Genomic DNA, 19,468 nt, shown 5'->3' on the forward strand with positions numbered 1-19,468 from the left:
CTACCCCTGGTATAGCTAGCGTCTCCAACGGTCTGCTATTCCATTTGCTATTTGCTACTCTATAATATAGCAATCATGTTTAAAATCGGAGCTGAATGATGAGTTAATATTTTGGCACAAATTTTAATTATAGGTAAATCTGTTAGTGTCATTTTTTTCTCCAACACATTGAGATTCCAGTCATTTCTCCAATTGAACATCTCCTTCACTCAAAATTATTTTAGGCTTTTCCATTGAAAACAACAAGCAACATACTCCTAATAGTTTTAAAAGAAAAGTTTCATAAATTGAAGAATCTATACCCCTCATGGATTCCAAATGCCCCGTTTGCTAGCCCTTATAATCCAAATTTTTAACTTACTATTTGCTTAAAAAAAGCTAATGAAGAGTGTTTGTACATATTATGAATAATCACTTTATTGACTTTTCTAACTTATTTGACAAAAAAAAAAAAGAAGAAGAAGTTTATTTTAAGCTCCAATTTAAAGTTTTTTTTTGGCTTATTTAACGTGTTAGAATATGAATGGACAAAAGAATCTCAATGTGAATAAGTTATTTTTAGGGCAATCTAGACAAACAATTTTATAAATTATTTTAATTTTTTAAAGCAAATTTTTTAAAACAAATAATTAAAAAAGCTAGTACCCTATTATTAGTGCTACCAAACGGGGTCAAAATATTGGTAATCTAGAAGATGAGATTCAAAGAGGAAGAAAGAGAAAAGTATAGCCGCATGATTTCAGCTGGCTACAAAAATTGTGGCTCCCACTCGCCACCCTGAGCTCGTGGTCATTGGTTAACAGAACACAGCAGTCACCGGACAATGGTCAACGCGAACGAAAAATTATCGGATGGCTGCCAACCTCTCATTTATAAATCACGTACGTGGACCCAGAAACAAGAGATGGTTTGGACTAAATTCTATTTTCTTTTCATTTTTTGAAAATTTCGCTAACTTTCTGTCTCTTAATTTTTATAATTATATATATTGACTCCACTCTCCGTGAGAAAATTTTGTATATCAAAAATATGATCACTTATTTGTAAAAAAACTATTAAATTTTTTTTGTTGTACTACTGATAAATTATATGATTTTCTTTTTGATCAGCATAAATTATATGATTACGAAAAGCATATATATATTGGGTACAACGATACTTCAACAAAGTTTCACCATGGAGGTGGGAGTTCGAACCCCGCGAGGAACGCGGATGGAGCTTAGGGCTATGGACAGCCGCTAAATCCTTTCTAATCTAACTTACTAATCTCCTAGCTCCCCGATGATGTATAAAATGTGAAAAAAAACAAAAACAAAAAACTAAGTTCCTCCCCGATTTAGTCAAAGACAGACCTTATATAATTATGATTGAATTTTGCGAGACACTAATTAGTTAGGATGTTCCAAGAGCACTTAATAAATTTTCCAGCAAGCTGGCCCTTTAAAAACCAACGACACTTCCTCGCCTAATCCCTTTGTAGTTTGTACCTATCAGTTCGCCGTTGTCGGCACATATACCGTACGTACAGGTACACTGAATAAACATAGATACCGCGAATGGGGGATAATTCGATTCTGAACCGCTGTCTCTTCCTCACATTCGTATCCACATGCTTTCATGGCCCCTGTTTCTCGTACGAAGTACGACGTGGCGGCGGCGGTCCCTACAATTCCGTCGCTGTTTCCAGCTTCAGTTACCCCAGAACTCAGCTCCGTCCCTACGAATGGCGTTATATCAAAGGTACTTGCATGTGGCCAATCTACTCATGTGAACGTATAATTTCTGTCTGTCTGTGTGGATACATATCACATACGTATTTATGGGCTGTATACGTATAAAATCCGGATTGAATTTCTCGTTACCGGAATCGACTGCGAAATCTGTTCTTTTTACGGTCCTGATTGGGTTTCTAACATTGGGTTTGATCGGATGATCAGTTATCTTGTTGGGTTATGAGTGGTGGGTTGATATTTCAAATGGGTCGAGGTCAAAATTCGTTCTTTTGAACGAGTTACGAAGTACATGGTGATCGCCGGTGACACAAGAAGGAAATTAGAAATGTTTTTTTGAAGCTAGCCGTGGACTTGTTGACTTTTGTGGCTCCAACCCATGCCTGCATTTGCTCAGCAGACAAGGAGCCTCCCAAATCTTTGACTGATATCCTCCAGTATCCTTCAGCCTCCTTTGTGGAAAATGAAGGGAGACTACCGTGGCAAATGAACAGGGTCTCATCTGGCTATAAATGGAGACCTTTGGTTCAGAGTGTTGTATCAGAAATCAGAGAGAAGAGAGTGATACACGAGTAGATTGTGAGGCAATACTGTGTGAGTCTGAGTGATTGTTGTAATCCTCCTCCAGTAAATATAGTGAATCCGCTGCCCCTCCGTGGATGTACCCGATTATTGGGGAACCACGTAAATCCTTGTGTTTCTCTGTGTTGTGTGTTTGTGTTTGCTTGGTTTGACTCTGGTTTAGCACTACAATTGGTATCAGAGCAGTGTAGTGGCAACCAAGAACACAAAACACCATTGTTGTCTCTGTTTCAGGGTCTCTGTCCGAAAATCACAGCACGGATTTCTGATCCTCCACTCAGTTTGAGCACTGAGTCTCGTGCATCTCATCGAGACGATTCCAACGCACCAAGGCCCGTCGTTAACAGAGGTCCACAGTAGCCACACGGTCCGTTCGACGGAGTTGCGTGTACAACGAGTTCTGTCCAGAAATCGCAGAACTGGAAAGTGATCGAAAAATAGATCTGATCATTAAGTCTTGTGCACCTCGGCGAGACGATCTCGGAACAGCCATCGCCGTCGCCGTTCTTTGTCGGAGCAAGCCGCACCTGCGGTTTGAAGTTGGAGCCAGAACAGTGCGTGCTTAAAGGAAAAGAATAAGAACAGTGGGTCTTATCTTTTGTTTTTCTTTTATATATCTGAAGAAGATGGTTCTGTGAACGTGGGGTCAATTTTCTTGGGAGAAGGAAATTATCCCCTGCTTCTCAAAAGGAAAAAAAAGGTCTAGCCAACTTTTAGTTTCCTTGTTGACTTGGTTCACGTTTGACTAAGTCAAACAGAGGATTTTTTGGTTGCACCAGTAGCTTTGTGGTCCATTTGCAGTTCGGTTCAGCCCACACCCAGTCTAGCTCAGAGCGGTTTTCACACCGTCTCGTCGATCTGGATCCAACGCCGCACTCCGTTTTCCGCAACTCAGCTCTGACATTGGTGTTTTGTCCGTTGGTTGGCTAAAAAGCGCCGTTTTTTGGTGTTTTTGTGCACCGGATATTCACGTGGGTGGAGTTTAAGGAGTTCTAATGGCGGAAGAAGAGTTTAAGGAGACCTCGGAAGTTTCTTCATCTGCAGAGAAGAATACCGAGCATCCCAAGGTCACTTCGAGCAGTTATGGGCAAAGGAATACGATTTCCAATGCTAAGTTCGAGGTGGAGAAATTTGACGGAACAAGTAACTTCGGCATGTGGCAATGCGAAGTTTTGGATGTTCTGTATCAACAGGAGTTGGATATTACGTTAGAGGAGAGGCCGAACGACATTTCAGACAAGGATTGGATAAAGCTTAATCGCCAAGCTTGTGGCACCATCAGACTTTGTCTTACGAAGGATCAGAAATACTTCGTGATGAAGGAAACGTTAGCTAAAGAGCTATGGGAGAAATTGGAAAACAAGTACATGACGAAGAGTATTGAGAATCGGTTGTATCTCAAGAAGAAGCTCTACGGGTTCCAGTACGTGCAAGGTACGACTATGAACCAACACTTGAACAATTTCAATAAGATTTTGGCTGATTTGCAAAATCTAGACGTTTCCATAGAAGATGAGGATAAAGCTTTACTGTTGTTAAATTCATTGCCTGATACTTATGATCATTTGACTACTACTTTATTGTACGGTAAAGAAGAAATCAAGTTTAATGACGTTTCAAATGCTTTGATGAATAACGAGGTACGGAAGAGGGATCAGCAAGCTCACCGTGACCCGTCCGCATCAGCTTTGACAACAAGAGGCAGAACCGACACTAGGAGGACTGGTGGTGGAGGGCGAAGGAGGTCTCGCTCAAAATCAAGAGGGAAGTCTGTAGAGAGAAGATTGGGGAAAGACGAGTGTGCCCTTTGTCGTCAAAAGGGGCACTGGAAGAAAGATTGTCCGAACAAACAACCAGCTGCAAATGTTGCAGAGGAGACAGAGGATGATCTAGAGTCAGCACTATTAGTTTCATCATCACCTGACCATTCAGATGAGTGGATACTAGATTCGGGATGTTCCTACCACATGTGTCCCAACAGGGACTGGTTCTCGAGTTTTCAAGATCTCGATGGAGGAGTTGTTTTGCTAGGCGATAACACCGCTTGCAAAGTCCAAGGGATAGGTTCAATCCGTTTGAAGTTGCATGATGGGACGTTTAGGGTGCTAACAGACGTTCGGTATGTTCCGGACTTGAAGAAGAATCTCATTTCGCTTGGAGCCTTTGATGTGAAAGGATACAAGATTACGATGATGGGTGGAGTGCTAAAGATAGTTCGAGGGGCGCTCATTGTCTTGAAAGGTAGCCGAAAAGGAAACTTGTATTTCCTAGACGGTTGCACAGTCACAGGGAGAGTGGCCGTTACTACTAGCTCAGACGAAGACGATGCATCCAAGCTATGGCACATGCGTTTAGGGCATGCTGGCGAGAAGGCCTTACAGGGTTTAGTAAGGCAAGGCTTGTTGAAAGGGGCCAAGACAGGGAAAGTTGGCTTCTGTGAGCATTGTATATTGGGCAAACAAACTCGAGTCAAGTTTGGCACTGGAGTTCACCGCACAGAGGGGATTCTTGACTATGTTCATTCAGATGTTTGGGGGCCGACCAAAAATGTAACTTTGGGAGGCAAACGATGGTTCGTGACATTTATTGATGATTTCTCCAGACGTGTCTGGGTTTATACCATGAGGCACAAGTATGAGGTCCTTCCAATCTTCCTTCAGTGGAAGAAAATGATGGAGACGCAGACAGGAAGGAAAATCAAGAAGCTGAGGTCAGATAACGGTGGCGAGTACAAGTCAGATCCTTTTCTCCAAGTCTGTCGGGAGGAGGGGATAGTCAGACACTTCACAGTTGCGGGGACGCCGCAGCAGAATGGAGTAGCAGAGCGCATGAATCGTACTTTGGTGGAGAAAGTTCGGTGCATGTTGTCAAATGCCGGGCTTAGCAAGGCGTTCTGGGGTGAGGCTCTCAAATATGCCTCCCATCTTGTCAACCGTTTACCGTCAGCAGCAATCGGAGGGAAAACTCCGATGGAGGTATGGTTTGAGAAACCAGTTACAGATTATGATTCATTACATGTTTGGGGTTGTTCTGCTTACTATCATGTAACTGAGTCCAAGTTAGATCCACGAGCCAAGAAAGCTGTTTTCTTGGGTTTCACTTCAGGTGTTAAGGGATACAGGCTCTGGTGTCCCGAGTCCAGGAAGGTGATTCTAAGTAGGGATGTTACTTTCGACGAATCTGCTATGTTACAGCAGGTTCCTTCCAAGGAGAATGTGGAGCCGAATGCCCAGCAGCAGGTGGAGCATTCAGAACAGGTGGAGGTTGAGACTCCCCTTGTTCCAGCCAAGACTGTTCAGACAGTCAGCCGTCCTGAGGATCAACCCGTTGATCAGGATGTCATTATTGAAGAGGAGGCTTCATTACAGGAAATACCACAGCAACCAGAATCCATTGCAACCAGCAGACCGAGGCGGGAAATCCGGAAACCTGCTCGATATGCTGATACAGTAGCTTATGCACTTCCAGTGACAGACGATGATGTCCCCTCCACTTACCGGGAGGCAGTGCAGTGTACAGATAGTAACAAGTGGAAAGAGGCAATGGATGAGGAGATGGGTTCACTCTCCAAGAATCAGACATGGGATTTGGTTCAACTTCCCAAGGGCAAGAAATCTATTGGCTGCAAGTGGGTTTATGCGAAGAAGGAAGGTACAGGATCTGAGAAAGTCAGGTTCAAAGCAAGATTGGTAGCCAAGGGTTACGCACAGACAGAGGGGATCGACTACAACGAGGTGTTCTCCCCTGTCGTCAAACATTCGTCGATCAGGATCTTGCTTGCATTGGTAGCACAGTTTGACCTTGAGTTAGCCCAACTCGATGTCAAGACCGCTTTTCTACACGGAGATCTGGATGAGGAGATCTATATGGCTCAACCAGATGGTTACAGAATTGCAGGAAAGGAGAATTGGGCTTGTAAACTGAAGAAGTCGCTATACGGGTTGAAACAGTCGCCGAGACAGTGGTACAAGCGCTTCGATCGGTTTATGATGGAGCAGGGGTACACAAGAAGTCACTTTGACCATTGTGTTTACTTCTGCAAACTCCCGGATGGATCATTTGTCTATTTGCTCTTATATGTAGATGACATGCTGATTGCATGTAAGAGCAAGGTGGAGATTGACAGACTGAAGGCTCAACTCAGTAAGGAGTTTGACATGAAGGATCTCGGGGAGGCAAAGAAAATACTCGGCATGGAAATTCAGCGGGACAAGGCGAAAGGCACAGTTTGTTTGACTCAGACGCAGTATCTGAAGCGAGTGTTGTAGAGATTTGGGATTGACAGGAAAGCCAAACCTGTCAGTACACCTTTGGCCGCTCATTTTAAACTTAGTGCATCGATGTCGCCGCAGAAGGAAGACGAACGGAAGCAAATGGCTCAGGTTCCTTATGCCAATGCTGTGGGAGCTTTGATGTATGCTATGGTTTGTACGAGGCCGGACATTTCACATGCAGTTAGCATGGTCAGTCGATACATGCACAATCCAGGGAAAGAGCACTGGCAGGCTGTGAAATGGATTCTACGGTATTTTCAGGGTACTGTGGATGTTGGATTGAAGTACGAGAGAAACAGAAAACTTGGTCAGCATTTGGTTGGTTACGTGGATTCCGATTATGCTGGTGACCTAGATAAGCGACGGTCGACTACAGGGTATGTGTTTACACTTGCTGGAGGGCCAATCAGTTGGAGGTCAACGTTACAGTCAACGGTGGCTTTGTCTACTACAGAGGCAGAGTATATGGCAGTGACAGAGGCTTTCAAGGAAGCTATTTGGGTACATGGTTTGATTGAGGACTTGGGAATTGTTCAAGAAAACGTGGAGGTTTTTTGTGACAGTCAGAGTGCCATCTGTTTGGCGAAAAACCAGGTTCACCATTCCCGCACCAAGCATATCGATGTTCGGTTTCATTTCATCAGGGAGATTGTAGAGGAAGGGGATGTTCTTCTTCAGAAGATTCCGACTGCAGATAACCTTGCGGATATGCTCACCAAAGTGGTTGCAGGGATCAAGTTCCAACATTGCTTGGACTTGATCAACATCTCTCGAGCAGTGCGCGCCTAAGGGCGCAGAGGGCAGTGTTGATTCAATGATTGTCGCCAAGGTGGAGATTGTTGACTTTTGTGGCTCCAACCCATGCCTGCATTTGCTCAGCAGACAAGGAGCCTCCCAAATCTTTGACTGATATCCTCCAGTATCCTTCAGCCTCCTTTGTGGAAAATGAAGGGAGACTACCGTGGCAAATGAACAGGGTCTCATCTGGCTATAAATGGAGACCTTTGGTTCAGAGTGTTGTATCAGAAATCAGAGAGAAGAGAGTGATACACGAGTAGATTGTGAGGCAATACTGTGTGAGTCTGAGTGATTGTTGTAATCCTCCTCCAGTAAATATAGTGAATCCGCTGCCCCTCCGTGGATGTACCCGATTATTGGGGAACCACGTAAATCCTTGTGTTTCTCTGTGTTGCGTGTTTGTGTTTGCTTGGTTTGACTCTGGTTTAGCACTACAGGACTTGGGTAGTTGGGTTTCAGGAGTTGATGTATTTTGACTCAAGGATTGGGGTCAACTAGTTGTTTTCTTGAGGAATATAGTAAAACTGCTAAGTTCTCGGTTCGAAAAGTGAGGTGCTATCAGTTCTTGTGGGCTAGTCCACACGAGTTCTGTCCCGATTTAATTGACCCCCACTAGTGGCCGTTGGAATTGGTTTCACATGAATTAGTCACGGGGTGCAAAAGTGTACAGCCAGAGATATCAAAAAAAGTAAATTGTGATTTGAGTTTTATACAACAGTAATCCTTCTTTCCCTTAGGATTCTACTTTTTTGCTTTTTGTGGAGAATTATTTTGGATGAGTACTGGTTGAATTTAGGCAAAGGAAAAGAAAGCATTCTATTCTACACAGTCTGACCTGTGGTTATTTCAAAGAGACTTTATTCCCAATGAACTACTATATGGATTGCTTTCTGTTTCTTATTCCATCTTGTTGGTTTTGTTTTGGGTGTCTTGTTGCAGTTGATTTGCCGCCATGGTTCTCCTCAATGTCTGTTTCACTGGAGTCAGATGTAGACCTTGTAAGTGTAATTCACAAGCTTTCTGAATAAGTTTGTTCTCTGTTCCGTAAACTTCTTTGATAGATGCTTGCAGATTTGTTTCTTAAATTCTTCAATTATAATCTTTGCCTATCGTATGGTCCCGAACAAAGACAGCATTGTTTTGTCTAATACGTAGAAACTGGACGTTTTTGCAACCACTCAGCTCTTAATACACGAGCATTTTATGATATTGGTTTGAACTGAAGTTACTCAAAACTTTATCCTATTGGTTTCTCAACTTTTTTATTCAAGTTACTGCAGGACCCCGGACAAATTGAAAATATTCCCTCAAGCAAGTTACCAATCATATGCTTACGAGAAGGCAGCCCTCCTCTGCCTGATGTTTATAACATCTCCCTGGCTGGTTTAGGTAAACCTTATATCTCCTTTATGTCTTGTCGTGGATGTTGTTGTTTACCTGACTACAGTTTTGTATAGAATTCTATCGGGGTCCATGTTTTGGATGGAGCCATTGTTACTTGATTGCAGGCACAGCAAGTATGGAACATTTTAAAGTTGTATAACACATCTTTAGATCTTGGAAAATAGTGTTTGTTTCACGTTGATACTCAAAACCCCTAAGGATATTGTTCAGGTTGCTGAATTCTTCACTAGTCTGTAGATTTTTTGACATTGGTTAACATGCTTCTTCTATCTGCTTGACTACATGTTGTGCAAATTTTTACTGTATTTTCGTTTCACCTATTTTTCTAGGAGCAACCGAGATTTTTTCCGTTCTTTCGTTCTTGTCTGCAAACAAAGCTGTAATTAGATATGTTCTCTTTCTCAATGCAGTTTTAGAGGCCATATCAAATGCCCCTTTTGCTGACATACGAGGTCTACAGAATGCAGAGCTGTGCTATCCCATGCAACAAAACATGTCTGTGCTAGTAACGAATGAGCAAGTATGTTTCAATATGTTTGGATATAAACTCTCCAGTATAATTTTCTTTTACACTAACCAGGAGGCTTAATGATCTTCAAAAAAAAAAAAACCAGGAGGCTTAATGCACCAGTGTGGTGCATAGAAGTTCTGATGACGGTTGTCCTTAGTTTTCTTTTGTACATGTGTTAATTGTATATCTATGGTTGACAGACAAAGTTCTTGTACAGATCTCTCCAGGAGTCTGGTATTGGGGCCTATTTAATGGCATTGGACCTACAAGAACGCAGTCAAAAATGGTACATTTTAAATCTTTGATTTAGTGATCCTTAATATCTTCTCCCTTCTATTCCTCTCCCAAATTTACCCCTTTTTATCCATATAAGGGTATTACAATATGAATCTCATAATTTCTGCTGTTGTTACATTGCAGATTAATCGGGGTCCAGTTTACTCATTCAGTGGCAATATAAGTGTAGAAGGATGCGCAACCCCATCGATGTGGGGCCAATATTGCAACCAAACAGTTGATCTGCTTTCATGTGCTGACAACTACAATCTATCAGAAAATCTTTCTGCTACTAAATTGTTCAACCAAACAGCAGAAAATGTCATCTTTTGCAGAAACTCCAATGGGAATTCGTGCCATGGAGGCCTTGAGCCAAAAATCTATGCGTTGGACGTCATGGGGATAGCAGAACAATTAGCTATAGTGGCAGCAAATGTGAAATTGAATGAAACAGCTTCTTCCAATGGTACTTGGAATGCTAGTGGAATTGCTTTGATGTGTTATGCACGTCATGGTGCGATACCGCAGGCCACTCTGCACGATTATTCTGCTAATATCATTGAAGAGCCTTTGGTTATAAGCTCTCCAAAAGTTGGTCGCTGGTACTTCGCAGTTCACATGAATGTGAAAGCTTGCTATATTTTGGACTGGCTAGTGTTTGAATGTCCTGAGGGGAAGGCTGGATTCAACTGTTCATGGGAAAGATACATGCTTCAGGTGGGATTACAGATGCATTTGTATATATCTATCTGTGTTTTCTTCAACTTGTTCTTGTGCTGCTTTGCATTTTCACACCAGTTGGTTCGTTTCTGTTGTCATTTTCTGGAACAGAACTTTCTGGGATTTTTCCCCCCTACTGAAAGTATATCAGTGTTCAGGAAACACCATGAACGATATTTCCACAATTTTGAAACGGGTAGTGTTCAAGTATGAAAATGGTTAGTTTTTTATTATATTTTATACTTTTCCTTGTTTTTGTTTCCTAGAACGCGAAAAGGGAAAACATAAAACGACGATGGAGAAGACAAAATGGCCCTGATCCACCTAATAGGATAATTGCTTCTTATCTGCATACTAGAACTGTGGTAGGTGAAACCTTAGGCATAGGTGAAAGATAAATTTCGTGATATGAAGGCATAATGGGCCACAAATTCGCGTCTTATGCTTTTTGAGAGTGTTTGACATGAAACCATGAGTGGACTGATATATTAATGAAGTTTTGGCTATTCCCAGCATATGTTGTCAGGCTTTGTACTGTTCAGGAAATTAATGTTGGTCAGATTTCCTATTTATGATTCTAATAGTAGCTTCAGCAAATGCTTATGTTCCTTTTTCTGAATGTGAACTAGCTGTTGTAAATCGCGTTTCATACAACTATTTCCTTAGTGTTTGTATTTCTTGTTGATTCTTGAAGAAACTCATTCGCAGGACTAATTTATTGACAAGGTGGGAATGATTGTCTGCAGACAGTTCTTAGGACGAATCCATATTTCGAAGCTGATTATGTACCAATAAGTGAGAAGATATCATCTGATTCAGCAAATTTCCCCTTGGAACCGCTTTTAAGCAACTCCTCGAATGAGGGAAAGTTAGAAGTCGCTTGGACTTACTTTCTTCTGGACATTCCTTCCGGTGCTGCTGGAGGTAATCTCCACATCAAATTACCCTCAGGTGCAAAAACAAATTTCGAAATCTATGCAAAATATGGTGGATTACCATCTCTCTATAGCTGGGACTACTACTATGCAAACACGACAAGCAGCAGCAATATCTCAATGTTTCCTAAGCCGTATTATGCGGATGATCAAACGGCCAGTTTCTATATCTTGTATATTAGAGGCGGAACATGGAGTTTCGGACTAAGGCAACTGAACACCAGTGAGACTGCTTCCAAAAATCAAACTACTGTGTCTATTTCACTAGAGAGATGCCCTGGAAGATGCTCTTCTCCTCATGGGAAGTGTCAATCTGCCATGGATGCAAGTGGATTAATAATATACAGGTTTTATTTTCCTCCTCCTTTATTAAGAAATGTTTTACTTTCTTGGTGGATAAATATGCCTTTCAGGTCAATAACTCTTATGTATTTCATTTTGGAGGGTCATTGAAATTGGTGTTACTTGAATGTGTATTTCATATATTGCTTATGTTTTTTGTTTTCAGCTACTGCTCTTGTGATCGAGACCATGGAGGCTTCGACTGCAGCATTGAAATTGTATCACATAAAGGTAAATCCTATTTGACTAACTACCCGGAACCAGCCTTTTAACCTTTATCGGTCAATTTTCTGCTAATATTTGAAGTTGCTATCATAAGCCAGTTACATACATATGCATGTATTTGAATCTCTCTTTCTAGTGCTGTACAAAGGTTTGTATGTTCGTTTTTTTATGGTCTCAAGAAAACTTGCTTAAATCTCATGTAGGACACGTATGGCAATCGGTTGCCCTTATTGCCTCAAATGTTGTAGCCTTGCTTCCTGCTTATTGGTCCCTTCACCAGAAGGTAGTGTTCCCTAGCTCATTAGGATAGGAATGGCAATATTTACGTATTTGGGTAAGCTAGGATATTGATGTCGGAATTTTTGCTTGTGATTCTTGATGATCCATCTTTCTACTCTTTACAGGCATACGCTGAATTGGTGCTTTTCATGTGTAGCGGTGTTTCTAGTGGATTATATCATGCATGCGATGTAGGCACCTGGTGTCCATTATCTTTTCATGTCTTACAGGTATCAGTTATCACTACTGTAGTCTGTCTTTCGAGTGCTGTCTTTGTTTTCTATCTTGTTTGTTGATTTCCTTTTTCGAAGGATCTTTATTTTGAGATGTCATTGATAAGTTATTTTTGATGTTCTCAGTTCATGGATTTTTGGCTTTCGTTCATGGCTGTGGTGAGTACTTTTGTGTACCTAGCTGATATTGACGAAGCTTCTAAGAGGACAATCCACACAATTGTAGCAATTATTACTGCCCTTATGGCTGCAGCTCGACCAACCAGGTATTAGGATCATATAAACATCCAATGTATGAATCTAGTTGGAAGACTTTTAACCATGACCGATATTTGCAGTTCCACCAATATTGCTCTTGTAATGGCAATTGGGGCTCTAGGTCTGCTAACTGGGTGGCTGATTGAATTCTGCACCAAAAATAGGTCTCTTCCCTTTACAACAGAATTCCATGGGAATGTCCTTAATGGGTGAGTTGTTTCCCGTATCAAAATCTTGAATGCTTTTAGATTTCAGATTTAGATGTTTTGAGCTTAAGCCTAAACGTGTAATAACTATACAAAGCCGAAAGGCAGCATTCAGCCCAAAAAAATTCAAAGATTATGCGAAGGACTATTTGGACGTCCACGAGGATTGATTGGTCCTACCCACGTTTTCGTACAGCAGTTCAATTAGACATGCAGTAATAAGCCCATGCTACAAGTCCGTCCTTGTTGCATAGCCCATAGAGAGAGTGTACATATATGGGTTTGCTATTGATGCTTCTGCTAAGAGTCCGTCGTTTCCAAAAAGTTTTGGTCTATTTTCGACATACAATTTGCGAGGTAGTGAGGAACAAAACAACAAAGCCTATGGATGCAAGTATATTTTACTTCAGTGACATCTCTGGTTGGAATTGTTGTCCTAACAAGATCAAGTTTCTGCATCCATCGCAGGTGGCAAGCCGTTAAAGGTTGGCTCCATAATCTCGTCAAGACGCTTCTAAAACGTTTCCACTGGGGATTTGTAGTCGCAGGTTTTGTTGCATTAGCAATGGCTGTAATCAGCTGGAAATTGGAAACCAGTGAAAGCTACTGGATATGGCATAGGTATGATGACATCAACAAGAAAATACTCTCTCTCTCTCTCTCTCTCTCTCTCTCTCTCTCTCTCTCTCTCTCTCTCTCTCTCTCTCTCTCTCATGTTCGGTGCATCAAATGTATTTGCAGCATGTGGCACGTCTCTATATACACATCTTCTTTCCTCTTCCTCTATTCGAAAGTAGATGCTGTAGATGAAGAGAGTGGAGGACCTCCAGCTGGTAACTATGAGTTAACTCGGCAGGATTCATTTTCCAGAGGTTAATAAAAAGATGCAGAAAGACGGTTTATTCATAGTTTAGTGGCACTAAGACCCAATACAACAATTTTCCTGTATCGACTGGAGCAGGCAGTTGTAAATTCTTAGCATAAAATTCATACAAAAAAGTGCCATGGGAAGTGTGAAATATTATGACAATTTAGATTTCACTTCTCAAAATGTAGAGCAGCGTAGCGAGAGTACAAATGCTCCCGATGGTATCTGTTGTTCTGTAAAGCTCACAACCTTATGCTTTTCAGTTTTCAGTTTTTTTCTTCTGTATTAGTAACTATATATCAGAATACAAATGCTCATTACAGGTATTTAAGCTTGTAATTAGTGCTGATATGGTATTTCCATCGGAAAACTTCTAGATGGCCTACATTTGAACAATCTAAATCACCTTAACCCTTGCATGGAATATTGAATATCTACACACGAGAGAGTTGTTCTTGCCCAGAAACAAGTGATTTCCATCAGGTTTAGGAAGAAACAGAGTAAACCCGTCTTGTGTGCATTGCTTTAGTCTCCGTTTAGGTTCAGTAGGGTGCCTGCCTGGAACCAGCTCGATCAACCAAACTGGTAGACATTGCTCTTCTCAGCTGCCAATAGAGAATAAACAAAGTCAGCCCTCTTAGCTTGAAGGTTAGCACTGTCAATGATGTTGGAAGACTTGATGTCGTAACGAATTCTATGGTCATCTGCATTACACAGTATACACTTATTCAGTTATTCATTGCTTGTAATCACATGAAATCTTTTGAAGGGCACAGAAAAAACCTCGACCAGTATACATATAGAGATAGGTAACCAAAAGACCATATGGCCCATACATATATGTGTGTGTGTGTGTGTGTGTGTGTGTGTGTTTGTGATATTAGTTCAGCCTTGCAGTAAGATCAAGAACACTGCCGTGGATTAGTCCATCAAACACATTTCGGCATTCAAGTATTCACTGTGCGGGTATCATGGCCACATCCAAAAGTTCATGCACATCTGCACGCACGCGCGCACAGAAAAATGGTCAAACTGCCAATGTTAAAGTTACTGAATCAAGTGATTACTATGGGATCCATTAACACGATCGACAAGTGGTGCCATGGTAACCTGAAAGTTGAAATGGGCAGTCAGACCCATATCAATGAAATTGCAATGAACCCATAACAGGGAGCATTTTCCACAATTTCAGAGAAAATTGGGTGGGAGATCCATTGATAAGGCTGTATCCCCCACGCCCTTTCGCCTGAGACAGAGCCTCTTTTTGCTTTTTGTCAATGCTTTATTTTCAAACTAGGATACTGAAGGTGCGGAATCATTTATGAAAGGCAAGGGCATCCAAGTCCTAACCTCAAATTAGAAGCAAACCAGAATCCACCCGACAATCACCCGTGTTCTCAAAGAAAACGTCACATGAAGTCTGAACTGACCAAGGATCTTCCTCAATGCAACCAAATTTAGTCTACACAGGGCAAACAATCTTCCTCCTCCATTAATTTGACCAGCACTTCCAATAATGCATATGCCTCTAATGCTCGAAGCTGGGATTTATCACTTGACACAAAGGTGTGAATCTCACCAGCAATCTCTATCCAGCTACAACCCGGGACTTTATCATTGCACCTGTTCCTCATCATTTTTCGAACTCTTGCTACATCAACCCAACAACCCTTAGAAGCATATGTATTACACAAGAGGGTATAATTAGCATGCTTCCCTGGTTCAAGTACGAAAAGCTTTTCAGCAGCCCAATTTGCTAATTCTGAGTTTCCATGGACCTTACATGCCCCAATAAAGGCTCCCAGCTGGTCTGATCCTGGTTCAAAAGGCATCGATGTCAAGACTTCTAGAGCATGATCTACAAGACCGAGACGCCCAAGTACGTCAATGAGACAAGTATAGTGCTCCGAATGTGGCTCAATGTTGTAGACATTAGTCATTAGATTGAAGTAATGAAGCCCCTCATCTACTAATCCTCCATGGCTACAGGCAGAGAGAACACCAAGAAATGCAACTCGATCTGGCGTTTTACCATTCAATAGCATCTCATCAAAGAGTTCAATACCTTTTCTTGGAAGACCATTGAATGCATAGGCCCTAATCATTGAAGCCCATGAAACAATATCGGGCTCTGAAATAGAGCTGAAACATTTGAATGCCACAGCAATGGTACCACACTTGGAATACGCATTTATTAGCGAATTTGCAATTGATAAAACAGTTTGAAGCCCAACTTTTATAGCATAGGCATGAAGTTGCACAATTTCTGAAAAAGAGGATAAATTACCGCATGAACTAAGGACACTTGCCAGAGTCAGTTCATCAGGATGCAAATCTTCTCGAAACATCTCCACAAGAAGTTCTACTGCCTCCTTTCTGTCACCATGTTGTCCATAACCCACAATCATCGTGTTCCACAAGATAATATTTCTGAAGACCATCTCATCGAAGGTCTTGCGAGCATCCTCTATGTTTTCATTCTTCGCATACATATCAACAAGTGTGCTAGCCACTACCACGTCTAAATCAAATGACAAGCTAATAACAAGGCTATGAAGCTGCCTACCAAACACTGAACATCCCAAAACGGCAGAGGCATTGAGCAGATTACTAAATGTAAAACCATCCCCATTTACACCCTCCAACCGCATCAGACTAAAGACCAAAAGAGCATCTTTTTCCAAACAATTCGAAACATAGCAAGACACCATCACGTTCCACAAGACCAAATCTTTCCCCAAACAACAATCAAAAGTGCATCTTGCATCTCCAACTAAACCGAATTTCGAATAGAAATCAACGAGAGCACTACTTACAAAGCAGTTCACACACAGTCCCAGTTTCACTATAATACAATGCAACTGCCGGCCAATCTCAACATCATCCAGCTCAATGCTGACACGAAGCAAACTCGTAAACGTGATGCAATCAGGGCTCATCATCTGTGATAACATCCTCTTGAAATAGGGAAAACCCAGATCGAAAATCGACCTAAAACCAGCTCCACAGGTAGCTAAACCACACAGCAAAGTATTCCAAGTTACAATATTCCTCACCAGCATTTCATCAAACAGATTGCAAGCATCATGGAACTCCTTGCACTTAACATAAACATTCAAGAGCTGGTTTTGCAATGACAGTACATTACATAACCCTGACTTATACAGATACCCATGTAGCTGTAGTCCTCCCAAAAAAGAACCCATTCTTGCAGAGTTTTTCAAGGCAATGGAAAGTAAGGAAGGGGTTAAGTATGAGCTCAAGAAATGGGTCGTTTCCAAACCCGCCACTGAAGCTCTGAGTCGACCCAGATGTGAAAATTCGTTGTTAAAATGATGGTTTCGGCCGTTTTGGTTGATTGGGTTTACAGTTATGGCGGTTGATAACTGACGTTTGAAATGGACGGTGCGGAATTTGTGGATCATAAGTTTAAGAAACGAAGGAAAACAGTTTTTTTATAGGAGTATATATATGTATAAAAGAACGAAAAGGAGAACCGTTTGAAGAAAATAAATCAAACGTCGGCGGGAAAACTGTTTTAGGAGAATGCTTAAAGATCGATCGAAGTACTCTTTATTTTGTTTTAATGGATGACAGGGTTTTATAAAAGATAAATTTGATTTAATATTAGGACACAATTTGTATCGACTCCAATAATTATACATTCTCCAAGAACCGTATATTTTTTTTATCGGCCTCGAAGAACCCTATATTCTGTTAGCGGGTCCTTATAAATGGCACTCTAACAGTAAACACCCTGTAGCAGAGGGAAAAAAAAGAGAGAAATTCACCAACTAGGTCGAATGATTAAAGAGAATCATATCTCTTGTCATTGAAACATCAAAACCAGAATTGTTGGCGAAGCGATGGATCGGGAAATGTTGCAGTGCACAGTCCAGAAGTGCACGGCAGCAGCGTAGTGCAGCAAAAGCTTTTTTACAGAGTAAAATTAAGTTCCAAATTAATCTTGCCCATATTACTAGGGTTTACGACCAATAATCAAATTTTCTTAAATTTAATTCATCTCTAAGCAAATTTAAATGTTTAACAAAATGACTTTGCTTTGTCGCACTACACCATTTTAGTGCCGGGGTGCGCTGCAGCATCTCCTAGCTAGGCCTTGCTAAAGTTACGGAGTGAAATTGTTTCACTCTTTTTTTTGGCACATAAAAACACTTCTTTTGTCTTTAATTATACTAAAGCATAAAATTGCGTTTGATTTGCAGAAAAACAGTAGCATAAGCTATTTAAAGGGAGGTGATTTTGGCACTCTATTTTTAGCCTATGGTATTTCACTTTTAATTTTGGTTTTTTTGCATAATTAACATATAAAGTGGAGTGTCAAAATCAATTTCCTTATTTAAATACCCTATTCAAAAAAGAAAACTATTTAAAATAGTACAAAAATGGGTCATTTTCATTCACAGTCCAACAAAGCAGTAGTCACTTTCACTGGTACTAATAATGTTATGAGCAAAGATATTGGTACCGACCAAGACCATCCCGAAATCGTACCAACTGGTCATCGGACAGTTTGGATCGATCGTCCGGTGGCTGAAATGGGCCCGGCGAGGCCGTCGGTACGATTTTGGAATGGTGGTGGTCGGTACGTATAGCACTATTTGTTGTTTTTGGCATTCCACTTTTTATTTTTATTTTCTATTTGAAATCATAACAATATTCTTTAAAATAGATGAATACTAATAAAATAAATGATAATTTGATAATTTCACATAAGATAAAAGACAAAATAGCTAGTGCCAATGACTAAATGTGAAGTGCCAAAATAACTTTTCCAGAAAAAAAAAAAAAAGAGTGATTTTCGCATTCCCATTGTTACTCACTCCACTCCACTCCACTTCCCTTTTTGTTTTTAGTGTGCAAAATTATCAAAATGTCCTTAAACTTTGTACAAACATTATTTTGTTTGGATAACAAACTATAAATATTAAAAAGTAAAAGGGTGTTTTAGTAACTTAACACACTAAAAATAGGAAATTGATATTCACGCTCTCTTTTTTGATGCAGACGCTCCACTTTGTTCATGAAGTTACTAGTAACTTTACGTTAAAAATGGAGCGCCTGCATAAAAAAAAAGAGCACGAATATCAATTTCCTAAAAATACTACTCCTAAAGAGAGGAGTGGGGTTAGCAAAAAGGAAAGTGTTGAACGTCTTGTTTGTATGGTATTTTGAAAAAAAAAATTCCAACTCAGAAAATACGCATTACTCCTACTTTCAATCATTACTCTCTCCACTCTTCAATCATTATTCTCATTTTCTCTCTTTACTCATTACCCATATTTTCACTTATTACCCTAATTTTTCTCTCACTCATTGCCCAAAAGCTAAACTCAAAAATTTTCCAAACACCATCCAAACAAGCATTATCACTCCCATAAATTTTTTTTTAAAAAAAAGTTACTTGATAAAAATAGTAATGACCCAGTGAGTCACTTTCCTCAGGTACCACTATTTCGAATTACTTGTCTTGAGTGCACTTGTTATCAAACTACATTCATAGTTTACTACTAGTTTGTTCAATCGCCGACGCAAAGTTGGTGTCGTGGTGTAGTTGGTTATCACGTCAGTCTAACACACTGAAGGTCTCCGGTTCAAACCCGGGCGACGCCAATTTCCTTTCTTTTTCACCATGTGATTTTCCGTTTTTCCTTACTCTCTCTGTTTGGGCGTGAAGTACTTCTAAAATTTACCATGCGAGCATCTTCCATCCCATTCTTCAAATTACACGATCCCGTTCCGCTAAGGTTATTATTTTTTAAATACTTAGACCTCGTTTGTTTTGGAGTTTTAATTTTGAATTCTA

At 40.7% G+C, this 19,468-nt stretch overlaps 2 protein-coding genes and 1 non-coding gene across 9 annotated transcripts; 2 read left to right on the forward strand and 1 right to left on the reverse strand.

Annotated features, from left to right (window-relative positions):
* Positions 1–1,473: 1,473 nt before the first annotated feature.
* LOC131333047 (uncharacterized) lies at positions 1,474–13,972 on the forward strand. 2 transcript variants are annotated; one of them, XM_058367358.1, is made up of 14 exons: positions 1,474–1,740; positions 8,324–8,382; positions 8,656–8,773; positions 9,199–9,308; positions 9,517–9,585; positions 9,720–10,292; positions 11,042–11,577; positions 11,739–11,803; positions 12,001–12,080; positions 12,202–12,306; positions 12,436–12,575; positions 12,648–12,776; positions 13,242–13,394; positions 13,515–13,972. In XM_058367358.1, exons 1-14 carry the CDS (start codon positions 1,557–1,559, stop codon positions 13,648–13,650), a joined length of 2,457 nt encoding a protein of 818 aa, XP_058223341.1. In that variant the 5' UTR covers positions 1,474–1,556; the 3' UTR covers positions 13,651–13,972. The 2 variants fall into 2 exon arrangements, with proteins under 2 accessions (XP_058223341.1, XP_058223342.1); XM_058367359.1 differs by having other exon boundaries at positions 8,665–8,773.
* LOC131333048 (pentatricopeptide repeat-containing protein At2g46050, mitochondrial) lies at positions 13,787–17,350 on the reverse strand. Of its 6 annotated transcripts, XM_058367362.1 has the most exons (3): positions 15,221–17,348; positions 14,709–14,751; positions 14,233–14,345 (listed from the first exon to the last, which is right to left on the reverse strand). In XM_058367362.1, the coding sequence occupies exons 1-2, from the start codon at positions 17,064–17,066 to the stop codon at positions 14,720–14,722; spliced, it is 1,878 nt and encodes a 625-aa protein (XP_058223345.1). In that variant the 5' UTR covers positions 17,067–17,348; the 3' UTR covers positions 14,233–14,345; positions 14,709–14,719. The 6 variants fall into 6 exon arrangements, 3 of the variants coding, with proteins under 3 accessions (XP_058223343.1, XP_058223345.1, XP_058223344.1); XR_009201689.1 differs by lacking the exon at positions 14,709–14,751 and having other exon boundaries at positions 13,787–14,246; positions 14,992–17,346; XM_058367360.1 differs by lacking the exon at positions 14,709–14,751 and having other exon boundaries at positions 14,113–14,345; positions 15,221–17,350.
* A 1,851-nt stretch (positions 17,351–19,201) lies between these two features.
* TRNAV-AAC (transfer RNA valine (anticodon AAC)) lies at positions 19,202–19,275 on the forward strand. Its single transcript has one exon. It is a non-coding gene; the product is annotated as a tRNA-Val (tRNA).
* The last annotated feature ends 193 nt before the right edge of the window (positions 19,276–19,468 follow it).

The sequence above is a fragment of the Rhododendron vialii genome, chromosome 7a (assembly GCF_030253575.1).
Source record: "Rhododendron vialii isolate Sample 1 chromosome 7a, ASM3025357v1".
In the NCBI taxonomy this organism is placed as follows: Eukaryota; Viridiplantae; Streptophyta; class Magnoliopsida; order Ericales; family Ericaceae; genus Rhododendron; species Rhododendron vialii.

Excerpts from the sequence above, each read along its gene's own strand:
- LOC131333048 (XM_058367360.1), bottom strand. The coding sequence starts at position 17,066 with ATGATCCACAAATTCCGCACCGTCCATTTCAAACGTCAGTTATCAACC. Across the intron at positions 14,346-15,220 it reads TAGCTGGATAGAGATTGCTG|ATGACCATAGAATTCGTTAC; the intron begins GTGAGATTCACA and ends TGTGTAATGCAG.
- LOC131333047 (XM_058367358.1), top strand. The coding sequence starts at position 1,557 with ATGGGGGATAATTCGATTCTGAACCGCTGTCTCTTCCTCACATTCGTA. Across the intron at positions 1,741-8,323 it reads CGAATGGCGTTATATCAAAG|TTGATTTGCCGCCATGGTTC; the intron begins GTACTTGCATGT and ends GTCTTGTTGCAG. Across the intron at positions 12,307-12,435 it reads TATCTTTTCATGTCTTACAG|TTCATGGATTTTTGGCTTTC; the intron begins GTATCAGTTATC and ends TGATGTTCTCAG.